The 17,440-nt window shown below is 46.5% G+C and overlaps 1 protein-coding gene and 1 non-coding gene across 3 annotated transcripts in view; one reads left to right on the top strand and one right to left on the bottom strand.

Moving 5' to 3' along the window:
- Window positions 1-15,554, bottom strand: part of YWHAE (tyrosine 3-monooxygenase/tryptophan 5-monooxygenase activation protein epsilon) — a 47,155-nt gene extending 31,601 nt beyond the window's left edge. Inside the window, exon 1 of one of the 2 annotated variants that reach the window (XM_056127363.1) lies at window positions 15,375-15,554. In XM_056127363.1, coding sequence (XP_055983338.1) covers window positions 15,375-15,438 — 64 coding nt within the window. In that variant the 5' untranslated portion in view covers window positions 15,439-15,554. The remainder of the gene's footprint in view (window positions 1-15,374) is intronic. The other variant, XM_056127362.1, reaches the window with a different exon arrangement.
- Window positions 676-782, top strand: LOC130036234 (U6 spliceosomal RNA). The gene has a single exon (XR_008794287.1). It is a non-coding gene; the product is annotated as a U6 spliceosomal RNA (small nuclear RNA).
- Window positions 15,555-17,440: the final 1,886 nt, after the last annotated feature.

The following is a 17,440-nucleotide window of genomic DNA, read 5'->3' as shown; positions in this document are numbered from 1 at the left end:
TCAGGAGTAATCCCTGTGCACAGAAACCAGGTAACCGCTCCCCCAAACAAAAGTGGAAAGTGAGGGGAGGAGGGTGCATTGGTCAGAAGAGATAGTACAGGAGTCAAGGTTCTTGTCTTGTTCCAGTATCACACGTAAGGCTTCCCAAGCACCACCAAGACTGCAGGTTGTAGTCCAGAAAAACAGCAAACAAAAAACAGGAAACCTTACTAAAGTTTGGATCTTAACCTAAAATAAGTAAAAACTTTTGTATAATCTAATTTTATAAATTGGCTCCATTTCTCTGTCCTAAACCAGAATTCCTGTCTCAGGCATCATGTTTCATATTCTATCCTTACTTTCAAAGGAAAATCAAAAAAAAGAAACCCTTGCCCCACTTTGCTAATCTTATTCACCCCAGTGATCATATCAACTATTGCTCAAGTTTTTTGGGTCTACTAGATCCCACAATGTCCTCCAGGTCTCAGTTTTTAGATGTTTTTGTTTTGGAGCCACACCCAGCTGTGCTCAGGTTTTACTCCTCCTGATTTTGTGCTCAGACATTCTTGGCAGTTGTCAGGTACATGATGGGGTGCTAAGGACCAAACTCAGGTTGGCTACATGCATGGCCGCTGTCTGACATGTACAATCGCTCCGGCTCAAAAATTATAATGCACTTTAAGATGTATCTGTGCAGTGCTCGCTTCGGCAGCACATATACTAAAATTGGAACGATACAGAGAAGATTAGCATGGCCCCTGCGCAAGGATGACACGCAATTTCATCAAGTGTTCCATATTTAAAAAAAAAGATGCATCTGTGCATGTTGCCCAAATCAGTGATTTTTTTAAATAATTTAAAAACTATAATCACAAGGTTATTGATAGTTAATTTTAGGTACATAGTATTTTAACACCAGTTCGACCAGTATCAACTTCCCTCCACCTGGGCTCCCATACACCAGACCCCTCCCGTGCCCACCACTTTGAAAGCCAAGCCTAAATCAGGAATTATTCCTGACAGTGCCAGGGGATGAGATGATGGGTTCAAACCCTGGTTGGCCGGGTGCTCTACCCATTGTACATCGCTCCAGCCCTCACCTCTAGCCTCAATCTTTTAATAAACACTCTAAGTAACTAATTTAGTCAGGCATCTGAGAACAAAAGGTCTATTTCAGACATTCTCAACCTTGACTGCATTCTAACCTAGGTAAACAAACTAGGCTTTAAAAAAAAGTTTTTGTGTTAGTTTGCCTACAATGACCCAATGTTTTTTTTGTGTGTGTGTGTGCGCACGCGCGCGCTCGCATGGCACTAATTGGGGAGTAAGGGGAGGCAGTTTGCCCAGAGATTTTTGAGCCACACCCACTGGTGCTCAGAATTCACTTGTGGCAGGGATGTGGCATCATAAATCAAACTAGGTTGACAGCATGCAAGGCAAGCTCCATACCCATGGTGCTATCCCTCTAGCCCAATCTATTATTTTTAAAGTTTTTTTAAATTTACAAACTCTAAATTGAATGTTACTTTGTTTTTTTCTTTTTTTTTGGTTTGTACTTTTTTGTTAAGTAAAAAATCCAAGTTGCTGAATAACAAACATGTATGTTAATTCTATAGAATATAGCATTTAGGTCAAGGGAATGCCCTGTGCCAGAGTGCCTGCCTTGAATGATAAAGCTAAATTCGAATTTGACTTTTAGTGCTGCCCACGTAGGTCCAGTCCTGTCTGTCAGCTCTGCTGATTTGGACTCACAGTAAGGCAACAGTGAGTGAAATTTCAAACCTCTGAAGCAGCAGGCAGGTGTGTGCAAGCACCAAAAATCAAAACAACCATCTTCAAGCACCATAACCAGTTAGGACACAAACATCAAAACTAAGTGAGACCTCCACCAAGCACCAAAAATGAGCACCACAACCACAGGTGTGTAATCCCCAGTTATTACACAAACAATAAGAACAACAATATAAAGCCAGGGACTTAAGCTGTGGCAGAGTACCCAAATGTTTTGCATGCTGGAGGTCCAAGTTTTAAGAGGTACCAAATGATCTCCTGAGCACCACAGAAGCAGCACAAAATAGTCAGGATTATGGCCTGGCAATTACTAGGTGTAGCCCAAAATCAAAAATTCAGCATATGTACAGACCACCCATTTTACAAAACTCTTCATATTCCAGCTGAAGCAATAGGACAGCAGGTAGGGCATTTACTATGCACACAGCCACCCAGGTTCAATTCCCAGCATCACATGTTTCTCAGACAACCAGGAATGATCCTTAAATGCAGAGCCAGGTGTAAACCATCACACAGGAGGGTGTATCCCAACCCCACTACCTCCCTCCCCTCCCCCAAAAAAATTGTAATAGCATACTGGAGCTTTATCTCTTTATTCTGGCCAGTGAAGCATACAAAAAGTTCTGAAAAAAATAAATTAGGGAGCAATAGTACAACAGGCAGGGTGTTTGCCTTGCAAGCAGCTGACCCAGATTCGATCACCAACATCCCATATGTTCCATTAACACTGCTAGGAAAGTGAGCATCACTAAGTATGGTCTGAAAATAAGTATTTTTGATTACCTGGGCTAGAAAAAGTGACCTAAAAGGGCTAAAACACATGCTTTGCCTCAGGAGCGTCAGTGGATTCCCAGGCACCACCAGGATGTGAGACCTGGCCTCAAGCACAACTGGGAAATGCACACTTAGCTGCGCACACCTACCCCCCATTTCCACTAAGGAATCGTACACAAACACGCACATACACCACCACCAATATCACCACCACCCAAAAGGGGGATAAAAGACAGTAGTTTGCCAGAGGAATAGAATAGGGACTATGGGACTTGCCTCGCTAACGGCTGATTCCAGTTTGCTCCCTGGCACAAGTGGTTCCCAGGCAGTCCCTGACTCAGAAGCCCTCAGGACAGAGCCAGAGTAAGCTATGAGCACAGCTGGTATGATACAGTAAGACCCTTCCGCAAAAAGTTATGGGACAAAGGGCTGGAGTGATAGCACAGCAGGTATGGTGTTTTGTCTTCCAGACGGCCAACCCCGGTTCGATTCCCAGCATCCCCTACGGTCCCCAGAGCACCACCAGGAGTAATTCTGAGTGCAGAGGCAGGAGTGCATCGCCAGGTGTGACCAAAAAGAAAAAAAAAAAGATGGTGGTAGTCTAAAATGGAAAAAGACTTTGAGGAAACCATGACAGCACACCAAATTTTATATTGAATCTGATTCTCAGAATCTCCCCTAAGCAAGAAACTGAAATTGCAGAAAACTTTTATCTTGGGTATTAGTATTTCACTGTAGCAAACTAGCCAGAAACGAATTTACAGTTTACAACTAATAAACATTATTTATTAACTTCAGAAAAGGAAAAATACTTAAGAGTAACTGGTCTAGAGAAGAAAGCCAAGGTTCTCTGTGATCACTCCCCAATGCCCTCCATTAAATGCCTGAAAAAATATATAAAAGGGGGGCCCCTGCCCAAGGGATGCGCAGGAGAGGGTTCACACCACTGTTGTCTGCCAACCAGATCCATGACCCAAGGTGCAGCGCTGCACCCAACAAATGCTCTGAGGACCAGGCAGAGCAACCTAGGCAGAGTAAATGCTAAACATGTACTACAGTATAACCAGTCAAGCAACTCACAAAACTTTTCTTTTGTCTGCTGGGCAACACTTGGCAGCACTAAGGGTTTACTCCTGTGTTCAGGGATCACTCCTGGTGGAACTCAGGAGACCATACATGGTGCCGAGGATCTAACCTGGATCAGACATGTGCAAAGCAAGCACCCAACCCACTATGTTATCTCTCCATCCCCAGTTCAGACTATTTACTCAGCCTTTTTTTCCCATAAACTTTCAGCTCTATGAGTTACTTGATTGTGATTATTTTTCATATGCTTAATGTTTCCTTTCCTCTACTGAAGTTTTTTTGTAGTGCCAGGGATCAAACCTAGGTCTCGCTCATACACTTGATCATCACTTTAAGCTGTATCTCCAACATTGGGGGGGGCCAGACAAAACAGCACAGGCAGTTAATGTACTTGTCTAGCAGGGAGCTGACCCTAGTTCAATTCACCATCTATGAGGAGAGCCATGTGCTCAGGAATTCACTCCTGGGAGTGCTTAACAGACCATATGGGATGCCAGGGATTGAACCCAGGTCAGCAAGTTGTAAGGCAAGCACCCTACCCACACTGCACCATCTCTCCAGCCACAGGAGTGACTCAGTGCAAAGCCAGGAACAATCCCAGAGTGCTGCCATGTATGGCCTAAGAGCCAAAAATAAATACATAAGGACACTGAATGAAAACTCTCATGGAATCAGAGGTGACAATTCACCATTCAGAATTACTCTTTAACAAGCCACAATGTGGTATCTTCAGATTCTATGCTAACTTGACTAAAATGTCAAAGAAAAAGAATCTGAGGGCAAGAGCAACAGTACAGTAAACAGGGCACAGAGTGGGTAAAGAGCCTACCTTGCACACAGCCAACTCAGGTTCAAGCCCCAGCACCTCAGATGGTCCCCACCCACCCACCCAAGTCCACCAGGAGTGGTGATCTCCGTCTGAGCAGTCAGGAGTAAACTTCAGTGTACTGCAAGGTGTGGCTCAAAAACCACAAAGAAAAAAGAAGAAAAGAAAAAAATATATATAAAGGATCAGTTATTGATGTCTCTACATCAAGACTCTGAAAATCACTACCTAAATGAGTTACAGGACTAAGGATTTGTTGGGCTTTGTTCCCTTTTTTTTAATATGTATTTTTTTGTTTCTGGTCCACACCCAGTTGTAGTCAGGATCTACTCCTGGACTCTGAGCTCAAGGATGACTCCTGGCAGGCTAGGAAGACTATATGGGGTGTCAGGGATCAAACCTATGTCATCTGCACGCCAGTTAACTGCCCTAACCACTGTACTTTGCACGCCGCCAACCCGGGTTCAATTCCCGACACCCCAAATAGTTCCCCAGCAAATACTACTAGGAGTGATATCTGAGCATCGCCAGGCATGTACCCAACTCCCTACTCTCCTCCCACCAAAAGAAATTTGTTCTGGATTGGAGGCAGATGGGTCGGGTTGGGGTGAGGGCAATGCCAAGATTCAAACCCAAGGCAACACAAATGCAAACAGGTGCTGAGACATTTTACTGAGCCATTTCTGGCACTCAATCTCATATGGAGGGAGGTATGGCGGATGGGTTTTAGGGGCACACCAGCTGTGCTCAGGGCTTATTCCTGGCTCCGCAGGATCATTCCTGGAAGTGCTCAGGGTACTGCATAGAGGTCAAACTAGGGCAAGCCACAAGCAAGGCAATTTCTTTACCCATTGTACATTATCTCTTGCCCCTCAACTTGGATTTGATTCATAATCCTCCATACTGTTAAGTCACAAGCAAATATTTTTAAGTTGCTAGAAAAAAAAATACCACAGAGGCTGGAGCAACAGCACAGTGGGTAGGGTGCTTGCCTTGCATGCAGCTGACCCGGGATCGATTCCCAGCATCCCATATGGTCCCTGAGCACCGCCAGGAATGATTCCTGAGTGCAGAGCCAGGAGTGACCCCTGAGCATCGCCAAATTTCTTTTGGTGGGAGGAGAGTAGGGAGTTGGGTACATGCCTGGCGATGCTCAGATATCACTCCTAGTAGTATTTGCTGGGGAACTATTTGGGGTGTCGGGAATTGAACCCGGGTTGGCGGCATGCAAAGTACAGTGGTTAGGGCAGTTAACTGCAAAAAAGCAAAATAATAATAAAATAAAAATACTACAGGGTCAAAGAAATAGTTCAAATGGCTGAAGTACATTCTTTGTATGCAGAAACTCCAGTTATTCCTATTGTTGCGTGTTCCCCCCAGCATTGCTGAAGTAATCCCAAAGTTGGCTGTGGATTAATTAGTAAATGAAACCCAGAGGATCCCATAAGCAAAGCGTGAATCCTTTCTTAGGACTTATTTCCCCAAGTTCATAGCATATTTTGAAGTTGTGAAAAAAGAACAGTCTACACAGAAAAGTATTTATAAAAGCCTTTTTAAAAGAATATAATAATAGGGGGTATGGTGCCACCAGCAGGTCAATCTGTACCTGTGAGGCAAGTGCATCAGCAGCCTGACGCCACCGTCAGACTTGCAGATACCCCAAAACTGCTGCTGTGCCTTTGGCCAGACCCCAAAAACTTGGGGCAAAGTTTACCAAGAAAGTAAACGGCCAAAAGTTAGGTATGTGGGAGACACACCCACAAACCACCTCCGGCTTGGCTATATAATTAGAGGCATGGCCTCTCTGGTTCCTGATCGAACTGCTTAATGGCCATGATCCCAGAGACTCAGAAACAAATCTTGAAACCCAGCGGCTTTTGGCAGAAATGCGTTCAGTTCCTGCAGTAGGTTACCAGTACTGGGCCAACCCAGGTGGGAATAGGTTTCATGCCTTGGCCTGTTCACCCTGGCGGACCGGTGACCACCATCCTCCAGAGGCCACTGGACTGTCAGGTTTGGGCCTGCAGTGAATAGATACGCGGGGCCTCACCAGATGAGGGTGCAACCGGCCCTTTCCTCTCCATCCCAACAAGACCCCGAGTCGCTGCCTACAAACGGCCTCTCTGGCTCCTGATCAAGCTGATTAATGTCATGATCCCAGAAACTCAGAAACAAATCTCGAAACCCAGTGACTTTTGGCAGAAATGCATCTGGACCGCATACAAGGTGGCCGCCGCCTCAGAGCTTACTGGAAAGCCAGGTATGAGCCCATGGTGACGGGGCAACTGCAGTCTCATAGGAAGGGGGGCAGTACCGGCTCATCCTTCACACCCTACCGTGGTCTCGAGTTGCCCCACACAAGCGGCTCTCAGGCACAGCCATGGCTCCAGAGGCAAAAGGATTTAATCCAGAGCCCAGCAGCTTGGGCAGAAAAGTGAATGGACCAGGCGTTAAAACTATGGCACCATTCCTCCCCAGGAGGGAAACGGTGTTGCTCCCTTCCGCCTCCCCCCCCACCCCAGCAAGGTGGCCACCGCCTCAGAGCTTATAGGAAAGCCAGGTATGAGCCGGTGGGTGACGAGGCAACTGCAGTCTCATGGGAAGGGGGGCGATACCTGCTCCTCCTTCACACCCTACTGAGGTCACGAGTTGCCCCACACAAGCGGCTCTCGGGCATAGCCGTAACACCAGACGCACAGAAACCAATCTCGTAATTATCTGGCTCTTTGCAGAAATCCAAAATTATTATATGATTCTCATAACCAGCTATAGAAAACAAAGTATTTCACAATGCTTTTCAGCAATTCTGATGGGGGGGGGGGATTCTAAACAATAATGGTGCATCTTTTGCAAAATAATGAATGTAATCAATGTAGAGAAAAGTGGAAATCATCTGCCTCACAGGCATTGGGAGGGGTGCGAGGGGGGTATATTGGCGTTCTTGGTGGTGAAAAATGAGTACTGGTGAAGGGAGTTTTGATCATTGTATGACCGAGACTTAAACCTAAAGCTTAGTAACTTTTCCCACAATGATTCAATAAATAAATATAAAAATAGTAAAAGTAAAGGCCCTCCCGTTGATCATCGATTTGCTGGAGCGGGCCCAGTAACGTCTCCATTGGAGACTTTGTTGTTACTGTGTCTGGCATATCGAATACTCTCGGTAGCTTGCCGGGCTCTCCGAGAGGGGCGGAGGAATCGAACTCGGGTCGGCCATGTTGGCTGCGTGCAAGGCAAACGCCCTACCGCTGTGCTATCGCAATAAATAATAAAATTATGAAAAAAAGGTGGAGTTCATGCCCAATACAATCAGCTAATCAGTGGCTGAATAAATAGCATTACTCCTACATTAAATAAAAATAAAGATAAAAATTTATAATAAAAAGGACCAAGAAAATAGCTCACTGTGGAGCTGCATACCTTCGTATGTTATGTCATGATACAATCCCAAACTTTTTTTTTTTACAAAATCAATGTCTTAGCTGTCAAAAATGACATTCTCTAGTAAAAATGCACGTATTGAGTGTGCTTTTCCCATCTCACATATTAGTGAGATGGAATAGGGGATAAGGCACTTGTCTTACATGCAGTCGACCAGGATTTAATCTCCGGCATCCATCCCATATGGTCCCTGGAGCACTGCCAGGAATAATTCCTGAGTGCAGAGCCAGGAGTAACCGGAGTTATGGCTGGGTAAGGTCCAAAAAAACAAAAAAAGGGGGCAGGGTTCAACCATTGTGTTAACTCCCCCAAACTGTGCATTACTTAAAAACAAGGAGCAACAATTTTGAGATAAAATATGATAAACATGATATAATATGGCAACTATTGAAGATTCAGCAATACATGCACTGCCCAATGGTGTTACATTAACATCTTTTGTATCACATTTCATAAAAATGGTTACATGTAGTAATTACACTACTAGTAATCTGAGACAGCTAAGATGCCAGAACAATGTGGACTTTTTTCGGGGGGGGGGGGGGGGGGGGGGGGGGGGAGCAAGAAAGACCCCATAAGTGGTGATACTTTTTGGCTGTGCTCAGGAGTAAGCCCAGCAGTGCTCAGGAACTAGTATGTGGTGATGGGCATTTGAACTAGAGTCAAGGCCACCACAGCCATATGTAAGGCCAGCACCTAACTCCTGTATACTATCTCTTTGGCTCCTACTTCTCAATTTTTATACAATGGAACCATGAGCACCAAATCCATAAAAATCCATGTTATATCTGATAGGCAGAGAGGTTCATCCAATAAACTACCTAGCAGCTCAACATATTCATTCTATTGCTTGGAAACAAATTTGGCACTTTTCCACTTTGTGGATGCACATGTTTAGTTAACAGTTAAGACTGAGGATTTTAGGGCTGAAGTGATAGTGCTGCAGGTAGGGCCTTTGCTTTGCACAATCCACTGGGGTTCAATCCCCGGAATCCCATATGCTCCCCAAGCCTGTCAAGTTTGCCAGGAGTGATCTCTAAACACAAAGTCAGGAGTAAGTCCTGAATACTGCAGTGTGGGGAGAAAAAAAAATTGATTTTTATCTAGAAACTATTTCTTTGTGCCAACGTAACTTAGGGACTAAACCCATTAGTATACTTACTAAAAAATACCAAGAGGTTATCTTAAAATTTTTAAATAAAGTTATTTCCCAATGATCATAGCTGAGCAGTAGCAAAAAACAACCCTTCACAATGCAACCTTTTACAGTACTAAATATTAAAGAATACTTTGTATTAAGGCATTACTTTGAAATTTATAAATTCATAATAACCTACAGACTAATCTCCACTCTAATAGAATCTGGCCTGTGCACACTACTCTTAAAAAATCTTAAGTCTCCTTTTACAAAATGAGGGCTAGAGATGATATAGCAAGTAGAGTGCTTGCATGCAGCCGACCAGGGCTGGATAGCCAATACCTCATGGTCCCCTGAACATCAACAGGAGTAACTCCTGAGCAGAACTACAATCAACTCCTGACATCATTAGGTATGACCAAAAACAAAAACAAACAAAATTTTAAATAGAATTCATTTCATGTTCAAAACAAATAAGTTAAAATACGTTCCATATTGCTTTAGCTAAAGAAAATCCTGACGTGATTGAAAAACAAGACTACCATTGAGAGATCTAAGCAGCTTGTACAATGGATCACTGAAGAACAATGAACTCAAACTTAAATTAAAAAAAAAAAGATAAAACCAGAAATATGGTCAGATGTTTCCTAAATAATGGTTTTCAATCACAGGACTGCAATGAAAAAGGTTGAAATCCCTCTGTCCTAAATTATATAGGATTCAGTATCCTAAAGAGAATGGCCAGGTGAGGATCTTTGTTTTTTTTTTTTTTTTTGAGTGGGGGGGTGGGGAGGTCACATCCAGTGATGCTCATGGGTAACTCCTGACTCTGCACTCAGGAATCCACTCAGGAATCACTTCTAGCAGTGCTCAAGGGACCATCTGGGATACTAGGGATTAAACATGGGTCAGGTACATGGAAGACAAGCACCCTAAACCACTGTATTAATTCTCCAGCCCCATGAGTGAGACATTTTCTAACGTTTTTTTCTGAGCTTAGGACTAACAGCAATACCTGAGTCTAACACATTTCTGAAGGCAGCTCTAACTCAAGGTAGACATAACAAAACCAGCAGACTTGGGAATTGACACTACCCCTCAAATAGAGAAGTAGATATACCAGGGAGCTCTATTTTGAGCAAACACCATATCCTTGACATATCCGTTCACCTTTGGGGGAGAGGAAAGGAGGGGGAGGGAGGAAATCTTTTCACTTTGCCTTTAGTTATTCTTACTCTGCCTTGGATGATCAACTGATTTTACCATTAAGGATATTTTCACTACCATTTAGTAAAATTAAGTATCCAAAATTGTTCCCAGGAACATGAATATTTAATCTACTCAAATTTTCTTTTCTTCTTTTTGGTTTTTTGGGTAACACTTGGCAATGCTCAGAGGTTACTCTTGGCATTGCTAGGGGACCCTAGGGGATGCCAGGGATTGAATCTGGGCCAGTCACACGCAAGGCTAACGCCCTACCCACCTGTACTATCATCACTCTGGCCCCCAATTCTGATAACTTTCTACTTGGATTCATCAACATGTAACTATCAAACTACAGATTATTTCAAAAATAGCAAAACCAGGGCTGAGTGATAGTACAGAGGATAGTGCATTTGCCTTGTACTTGGCCAACCCAGTTCAATCCCCAGCAACCCCCTTGCTTGCCCCCCTCCCCTCGCCAGGAGTGATTTCTGAATGCAGAGCTAGGATTAGCTCAAGTATAGAAAAAAAAGGCCCCACAGGCAAAATCTGGACAATAAACACTTATAAAAATAAAACTAAGAGAGGGTTGGAGCGTTAGCACAGTGGGTAGGTCATTTGGCTTACCTGTGGCGGACCCGAGGTTCTATTCCCAGCATCCCATACGGTCCCGTTCTTCCCCTTGCAAGGCAAAGGCTCTACCTCTTTCCTACTCTGCCCGGAAAAACCACTTTTGTAGGAGCTGAAGCCACAGCATAGCAGGTAGGGTGTTTGCCCTGCATACAGCTGACCCAGGTTTGATTCCCAGCATCCCATATGGTCCCCCGAGCTCCGCCAGGAGTGATTCCTGAGTGCATGAGCCAGGAGTAACCCCTGTGCATCACCAGGTGTAACCTCCCCCCCACAAAAAAAAAAAAAACCCACTTTTGTTGTTGTTCCTCACTACCTCTGTGACATCTGGGCTACCATTTGGAACACTGAATCATTTGCCAACCTTCCCTCCCACCTTAAGTTTGATAACTATATAGTAAATTAAAAGATGCATTTATTGAGATGAAGCAAGGAGAAAATGTTTATTAAAAAGTATTTGAAGATGCTGGCGATCCCCAGCACCACATAAGGCCCCTTGAGTGCCCCCAAGAGTGATCCCTAATGCAAAGGCAGAAGTCATGAGCACCTTCAGGTATGGCACAAAAAGAGAGAAATATATTTTGAAAGCAATTTTTTTAAGAAAAGAAACCTAAGATAGTTTACTATTTACAACTGATACAAGTCATAAACATCAAAACTTTTAAAATAACTTGCTACAGAAATAATACAAAGAACTCCCCTCTACCAAAGAAACCACCTTAATTACATAGATCTTTGCTAATAAGTTTACTATCTAAATAAAGGTTAACAGAAAGACATACTGTGGCTTTGACTCTTACTAAGCTATTATTCAAGTGATTCAAAAAATAAAAATCGAAGCTGGAGCGAACAAAGCACTGGGTAGGGTGTCTGCTTTGAATCAGCTAACCGGAGTGATTCCCAGCATCCCATATGGTACCCTGAGCACCAAGCACCACCAGGAGTAACTCCTGAATGCAGACCCAGAATTAACCCCTGTGCATCTCCAGGTGTGACCCAAAAAGCAAAATAAATAAATAAATAAAATTAACAATTGCTAAACCTCAGTCTCCTGAACCATAAAATGAACACAATGTACATGTCATTGTTATATAACTTCATGTGAAATCTTGGGTTAGATTCCCAGTTGACCAAAAAAATCCTTGTGGTCTGCAAAATATTACGTAGAGTTGCAATATTTAACTCTGGATACTTAATATCTAATTACAAGTTATATTTAATTCTAAAGACAAGAAAGATAGTTCAAAGGGCTGAGCACAAGTTTGTTTTTTTAGCAGCCAACCCTCAGTATTGTATCTGCAGCCAGAGCACATACCTTGACTGAGGGGTGGCCTGATAAGCACCACTGGACAGGACTCCTGAACACTACTAGATGTGGCTCAAAATACCCCCCCCTCGGAAAATTAAATAAAATTCTAACCTTTTATTCCATACCTGTCTTTATTGCATATCCTGTTTTAATTCATTATTGAAAGTAATTTACCATTTCCCCTCCCTTATAAAATAGGATAATCTAAAAAGGTAGTAAGGAGTTAACTTTAAAACACCGCTCCCCCTTCATGGACTACCAGAATAAACTAGGGATGAGACTGGTGTTTTAAAAACAGCTCTCAAGTGGTTCAGAACAAATGCCTTCCGGGTGCTGATGCATTCACAAAGGGAGTTGAACAGCAAGCAGGCCATCAAAACTTTACCTTATCTCCCAGGGTGCCAATCTTCACCAGGAGAAAGTGAAAGGATAAAACTATCAATTTTCTCACAATCCTAATCCAATTCTCTGACCCCTTTACTCTCAAAATTGGAAAAGTGCATTTTTTCATTCTATGTGAACCACCTTACATATTAGCATACAGAAGTGGGGAATATACTAAGATCTGGCTTATGAATTCTAAAGGGGATGAGTTTGCCTCCAATTATGGCTTCAATGATTTAAATACAATTTCTTAAACTAATAACCTAAATTATGGGATGCTAGATTTAATCTTTAGTGCAAACCTAACCCCAAACTATTTCCTATCTGCAGCCCAGTTCCTTTTCCTTAACGGTTTGGTTTTTCTGTGTTCCATTATCATTGAATTATCTATATAAACTGGTTATTTAGTGATAATGGAAATTAGTTAAATGTTACATAGAACTTTTTACATTTAACATTTCATGCTAAACAAGTTAAAAAGAACTGCAAGAACCAGAGTCAATTTTATATCCAAGATCCCAAAACCAAATCAAATACACTTCCCCTCTTTTTTTCACCCCCAACATCTGATAAACTGGTGATGAAAAACTATGGGATCACTTTCTGCTACCATAAATGTCTGCACCCAACAAAGGAGCATACACAGAGGGCAGACAGATTCTTGGTGATGGTCATCCTCTAAATCCTTTTCAATCAATCCACACCTATCTTGGACTTAAAGAGTCAGCAATTCTCCACCTGTAGTTCCTATTTTCCTTCCTCCAAGTCCTGAGGGAAACACCTACTATTTAGCTATTACATTGTGTTTCTAATCCAAGTTGTCAGTCAAAAATCCTCCTCCTCAAATCCAACATAGTATCACTATAGGATCAATTATTTGGAGGCTAGGACTTCCAAGTCAGTATTTACAAGAAAAGTACAAATTAAAAAAATTCCCTTTTGGTTATCAGTTTTTCAGTAGGAGTCTACGAAAGTACAGAACAGAATGTATTTAAACAATTTTGAGTTTCCTCCCAAGGGCAATAGTAGATTAAGACAATCTATTTGGGGCAAATGGGGTAAGAAGGAAGAAAACTTCCATTACAAGCTCAGCTACAATTGTTCGATTTTTGAACACTGAAATAAAGACAAAAATGACCTTGAGCGGTATGGACTTCCCCCATCTTATTCCCCCCCTTCCCTCTTCCAACAGGAACCTTGTTCAATGCAGACGGCAATTGGGGGAAAGGAAAAAAAAAAGGTTCAGTATCTTTCCTAAGTTTGAATTTCCTTCTGAAGTTTTCAATTTCCTAAATTTGGGGCCTTCTCTCCTATTTTTCGAATTCCTGAATACTAACACATGACACACTGGGACTGTTCCTGAGGATTCGCACATGACCAAATTGGCATTCAGAGAGAGCTAGGCCCTGAACAGCATTTTGAAGAGCAACGAAAAAACCCGAGATGAATCAACCAGCACTTGACTCCGTCTCTCACGCTCAAAAGCATCGAAACCACAGAAACCACATCTGTGATTTCTGTTGTTGTTTTAATAACGGGTGTGAGGGCCATTCGAATACCTAGGTCCAAAGTGGGGTGGAGAGAAGGGAACAATTCCAACGAGCAGCAGTCTGTGGCTAACAAGACACAAAGGGCATTTCCATCAAGTTCTGGAAAACGTCTGAAGAATCTGGAAAATGTCTCCAAGAACCGTTAGGAGCCAAGCGGCAATCAACAAAGAACCGTTCAAATGTGTGCAGAAAACCACGTAAACGGGGCAAGAGGGGGAAGGAGCTGCGAGGACCCCCTGCTCTGAATCCCCAAACCCCGGGCTGCGAGGGGCGGGGGGCGGGGTGGGGTGGGGCGGGGGGGTTTAGCTACCGAGTGCGGGACCCACAAGCATTCCAACCCCGGGAGTCGGCCCGGATACCGCCACTGCACGGTGCCTGAAACAAGTTCACTTCTCAACAGGTCCTTCCATTTGTCCGAACCGGTGCGTGTGAACCGGAAAAGCGTCAGTTTCGCCAAGGCCCGGGCGAGGAGCAGGCGCCGGCGCCGGGCAGGGACCCGCGCGTCCCGGGGCCCGTTTTCCCTCCACCAGGAAGCCCGGGCGGGCCCGCCCCAACTTCCAGCCCGCCCTCCGGGAGCCGGCGAGGGGGGCGCCCGGAGCCCACCCCGGGGGGCGCGCACAGCCCCGCAGCCCGCGTTCCGAGGCGTGCAGGCGACGGCGGCCTGCCGCGGCCTCCGCCCAGGGACGCCCCGCGCAGAGGCCCGCCCGCCCCCGCCCTCGCCCGCGCCCGCCGACCCCGCGCGCCGGGACGCTCCTTTGTGAGCCTCGTCGGCCGCCGCCCCGCAGCGGGCCCCGGGGAAAGGCCGCCGCCCCCACCCGCCCGCCGGCCCGCCCGAGGGCCCCGGGAGGCGCCCGCGCCGGCGCCCGGCCGCCCGCCTGGCCGCCGCTCGCCCCCGCGGCCGTGTCTCCCCGGCCGCCCTCCCGCGCCGGCCCGCAGCCCCGCCGGGGACGGCCCGGCCGCCTCCTCCCACCCCCCGCCCCGGGACTCGCCCTCCCTGCAGCCGCCATTTTACAACCAACTCCTCCGCCCTTCTCCCTCGGGCCGCCGCACCGCGAGTGCCCGCCCGTGCGGGCGCGCCGGGACCCGCGCCCGTCGCCCGGGCCGGCCCCGCGCCGCGGCCCGCAGGCCCGTCGCCCCCGCCCGGACCCGCGTCCCCGGGCCGGGCCCGGAGCCCGGGCCGCCATTTTGTCTCCGGCTCCCGGCCTCTGTGGGCGGCGGCGGAGGGTCCGAGAAATCCTGCCCCCCGCCGCCCCCCCAGCTCACCGTCGTATCGCTCGGCCTGCTCGGCCAGCTTCGCCTGGTACACCAGATCCTCCCGATCATCCATAGCGGCGGCGGCTCGGCAGGGTCTGCGCGACGGATGGCAGCGGATAGCGTCTCCCACTCGCTCAGCCTCTCGCTCCGCGTCCGGGCTGCAAAAATGGCGGCGCCTCAATCCGGGACTTCCGCCTGCGCACGCGGACAACTGCTCAGCTCTATGGCAACCGCTCCCTGGCAACGGGCGCGGGGGGCGGGCCTCCGCGGCGGCCCCGCCTCCGCGGCCGCCGGGCGGGAACTGCGACTGCGGGCGGCACCGCGACCCCGCGGGAGGCGGGAGGCGGGAGGCGGCGGGCGGCGGCCTGCGAGCTGCGGCCCGGCCCGGCGCGGACCTCCGGGCTGCAGAGGGAAGCGGGGCTCCCTCACGGTGTCCGCCGGGGCAGGCCCGCCTCGCTGGAAGCCCCTTGCTGGGCCACCTCGCTGCTGCCGGTCCAGCCCAGCCCAGCCTTTTGCAGACCCTTGAATGGACTCCATTAGCGCTGGAGAGTGGGAAAGTGGACCGTTTGCAGTGTGGGCGTCACCCTCCTCGCCCTGTGCGCTCATTTCTTTGTTGGGGTGCGGGGAGGAACATACCTGGTGGTGCTCAGGGGACCGTGCTGTGGCCGAGATCCATCCTGGGGTTCCTGCATTGCAGAACACGCGCTCTTTGGCCCTTCTTTCTGGCCCTAGCAGTATCTTCCCTCCCTATTAGTCTTTGTCTCCTTGTGCCCACACTACTCGAGGAACCTGGTGTGAAACGGGAGGTACAGGAAAGGAGACCAAGATCAAGTCAAGATTAAGGAGCAGGAGGCGAAGAGATGGTGCAGAGGGTAGGGTGCTTGCCTTACCCGAGGCCAACCCAGATTTGTTCCCCCAGCCTAGGTCCCCTGCACCCCACCTGGAGTGATCCCTGAGCACAGAGCCAGGAGAAAGTCCTGAGTGTGACCCAAAAAATGAAAACGATTAAGGAGCAGAATGAAAATGTCTTCCCAAGGGAATGAACCTAATCTGTTCTGCTTCCCAGTGGAATCCAAGAACCTTATACTCAATATGGCTTCAAGACTGAGTTTAGGTAGCTAGAACATAAGTTGTATGCCGGGTCTGCACTAAATATGGAATTAAAAGTACGTTGAAACTAACTTATGAAAAGTCTTAAATGGCAAGCTAAATTTGCACTGGATTCGCAGGGTACAGGCAACTATTTTTTGTTAGGTTTGATTTTTGAGCTATACCCAGCACACAGGATTTACCATAGCGTTTCTGGACTTTTGATGGTTTTGCATGGAGGTTGACACACCATGGTTATACTTTAGAAAGATTAATAAGGGATTTAGGGTTAGGGGGATGGTACAAGAGGTTAGGCACTTACCTTGTTTGCAGTCCCCAACACCAACTCTGATACCCCAGCTCTGCCAGGGGTCACTCTGAACACAGAGCTAGGAAGATACCCTGAGCACTGCTGGGTGTGTCCCCGAAATGATTTAAAAAAATAAAAAGCCATAGCAGTGATTAGAGAAAAGGCTAAATTATCAGAGGTTACAGTCATACAGCAAGGGAGGGAGAGGGAAGGATAGTACAGCATGCAAGGTGTTTGCCTTGCCCGTGACCAACCCAAGTTCAATACCTGGCATCCCATATGTTTCCCTCAGCACCTCCAGGAATGATTACTGAGTGCAGAGACAGAAATAACCCCAGAGCACAACCACATGTGGCTCAAAAAAAAAAATTTAAAAAAAAAAACAAAGTATCAAAGAGATAGTATACCTTTAAGGCCTTATATCTGCACACAGTTAACCTTGCTTTAATCCTCAGTTCCAAGTGACTTCCTAAACATTGCTGGCCTCCCTGTGACCTTCAGGGTTTCTGGTGGCCCCCAGGACTGTAGGGCCTGAGCAGCACCACGTCCTAGCATTGAACAACTGATGCCAGCCAGGGGGCAGAGAGATAGTACAGTGGGTAGGACACTTACCTTGCACATGGCACCTCTAGTTTGATCCCCAGCATCCCATATAGTCCCCTGAGCCCACCAGATA

This window comes from Sorex fumeus, unplaced genomic scaffold (assembly GCF_029834395.1).
Source record: "Sorex fumeus unplaced genomic scaffold, SorFum_2.1 ptg000063l, whole genome shotgun sequence".
Classification (NCBI taxonomy): domain Eukaryota; kingdom Metazoa; phylum Chordata; class Mammalia; order Eulipotyphla; family Soricidae; genus Sorex; species Sorex fumeus.
This window is presented reverse-complemented; position numbering and strand designations above follow the sequence as displayed.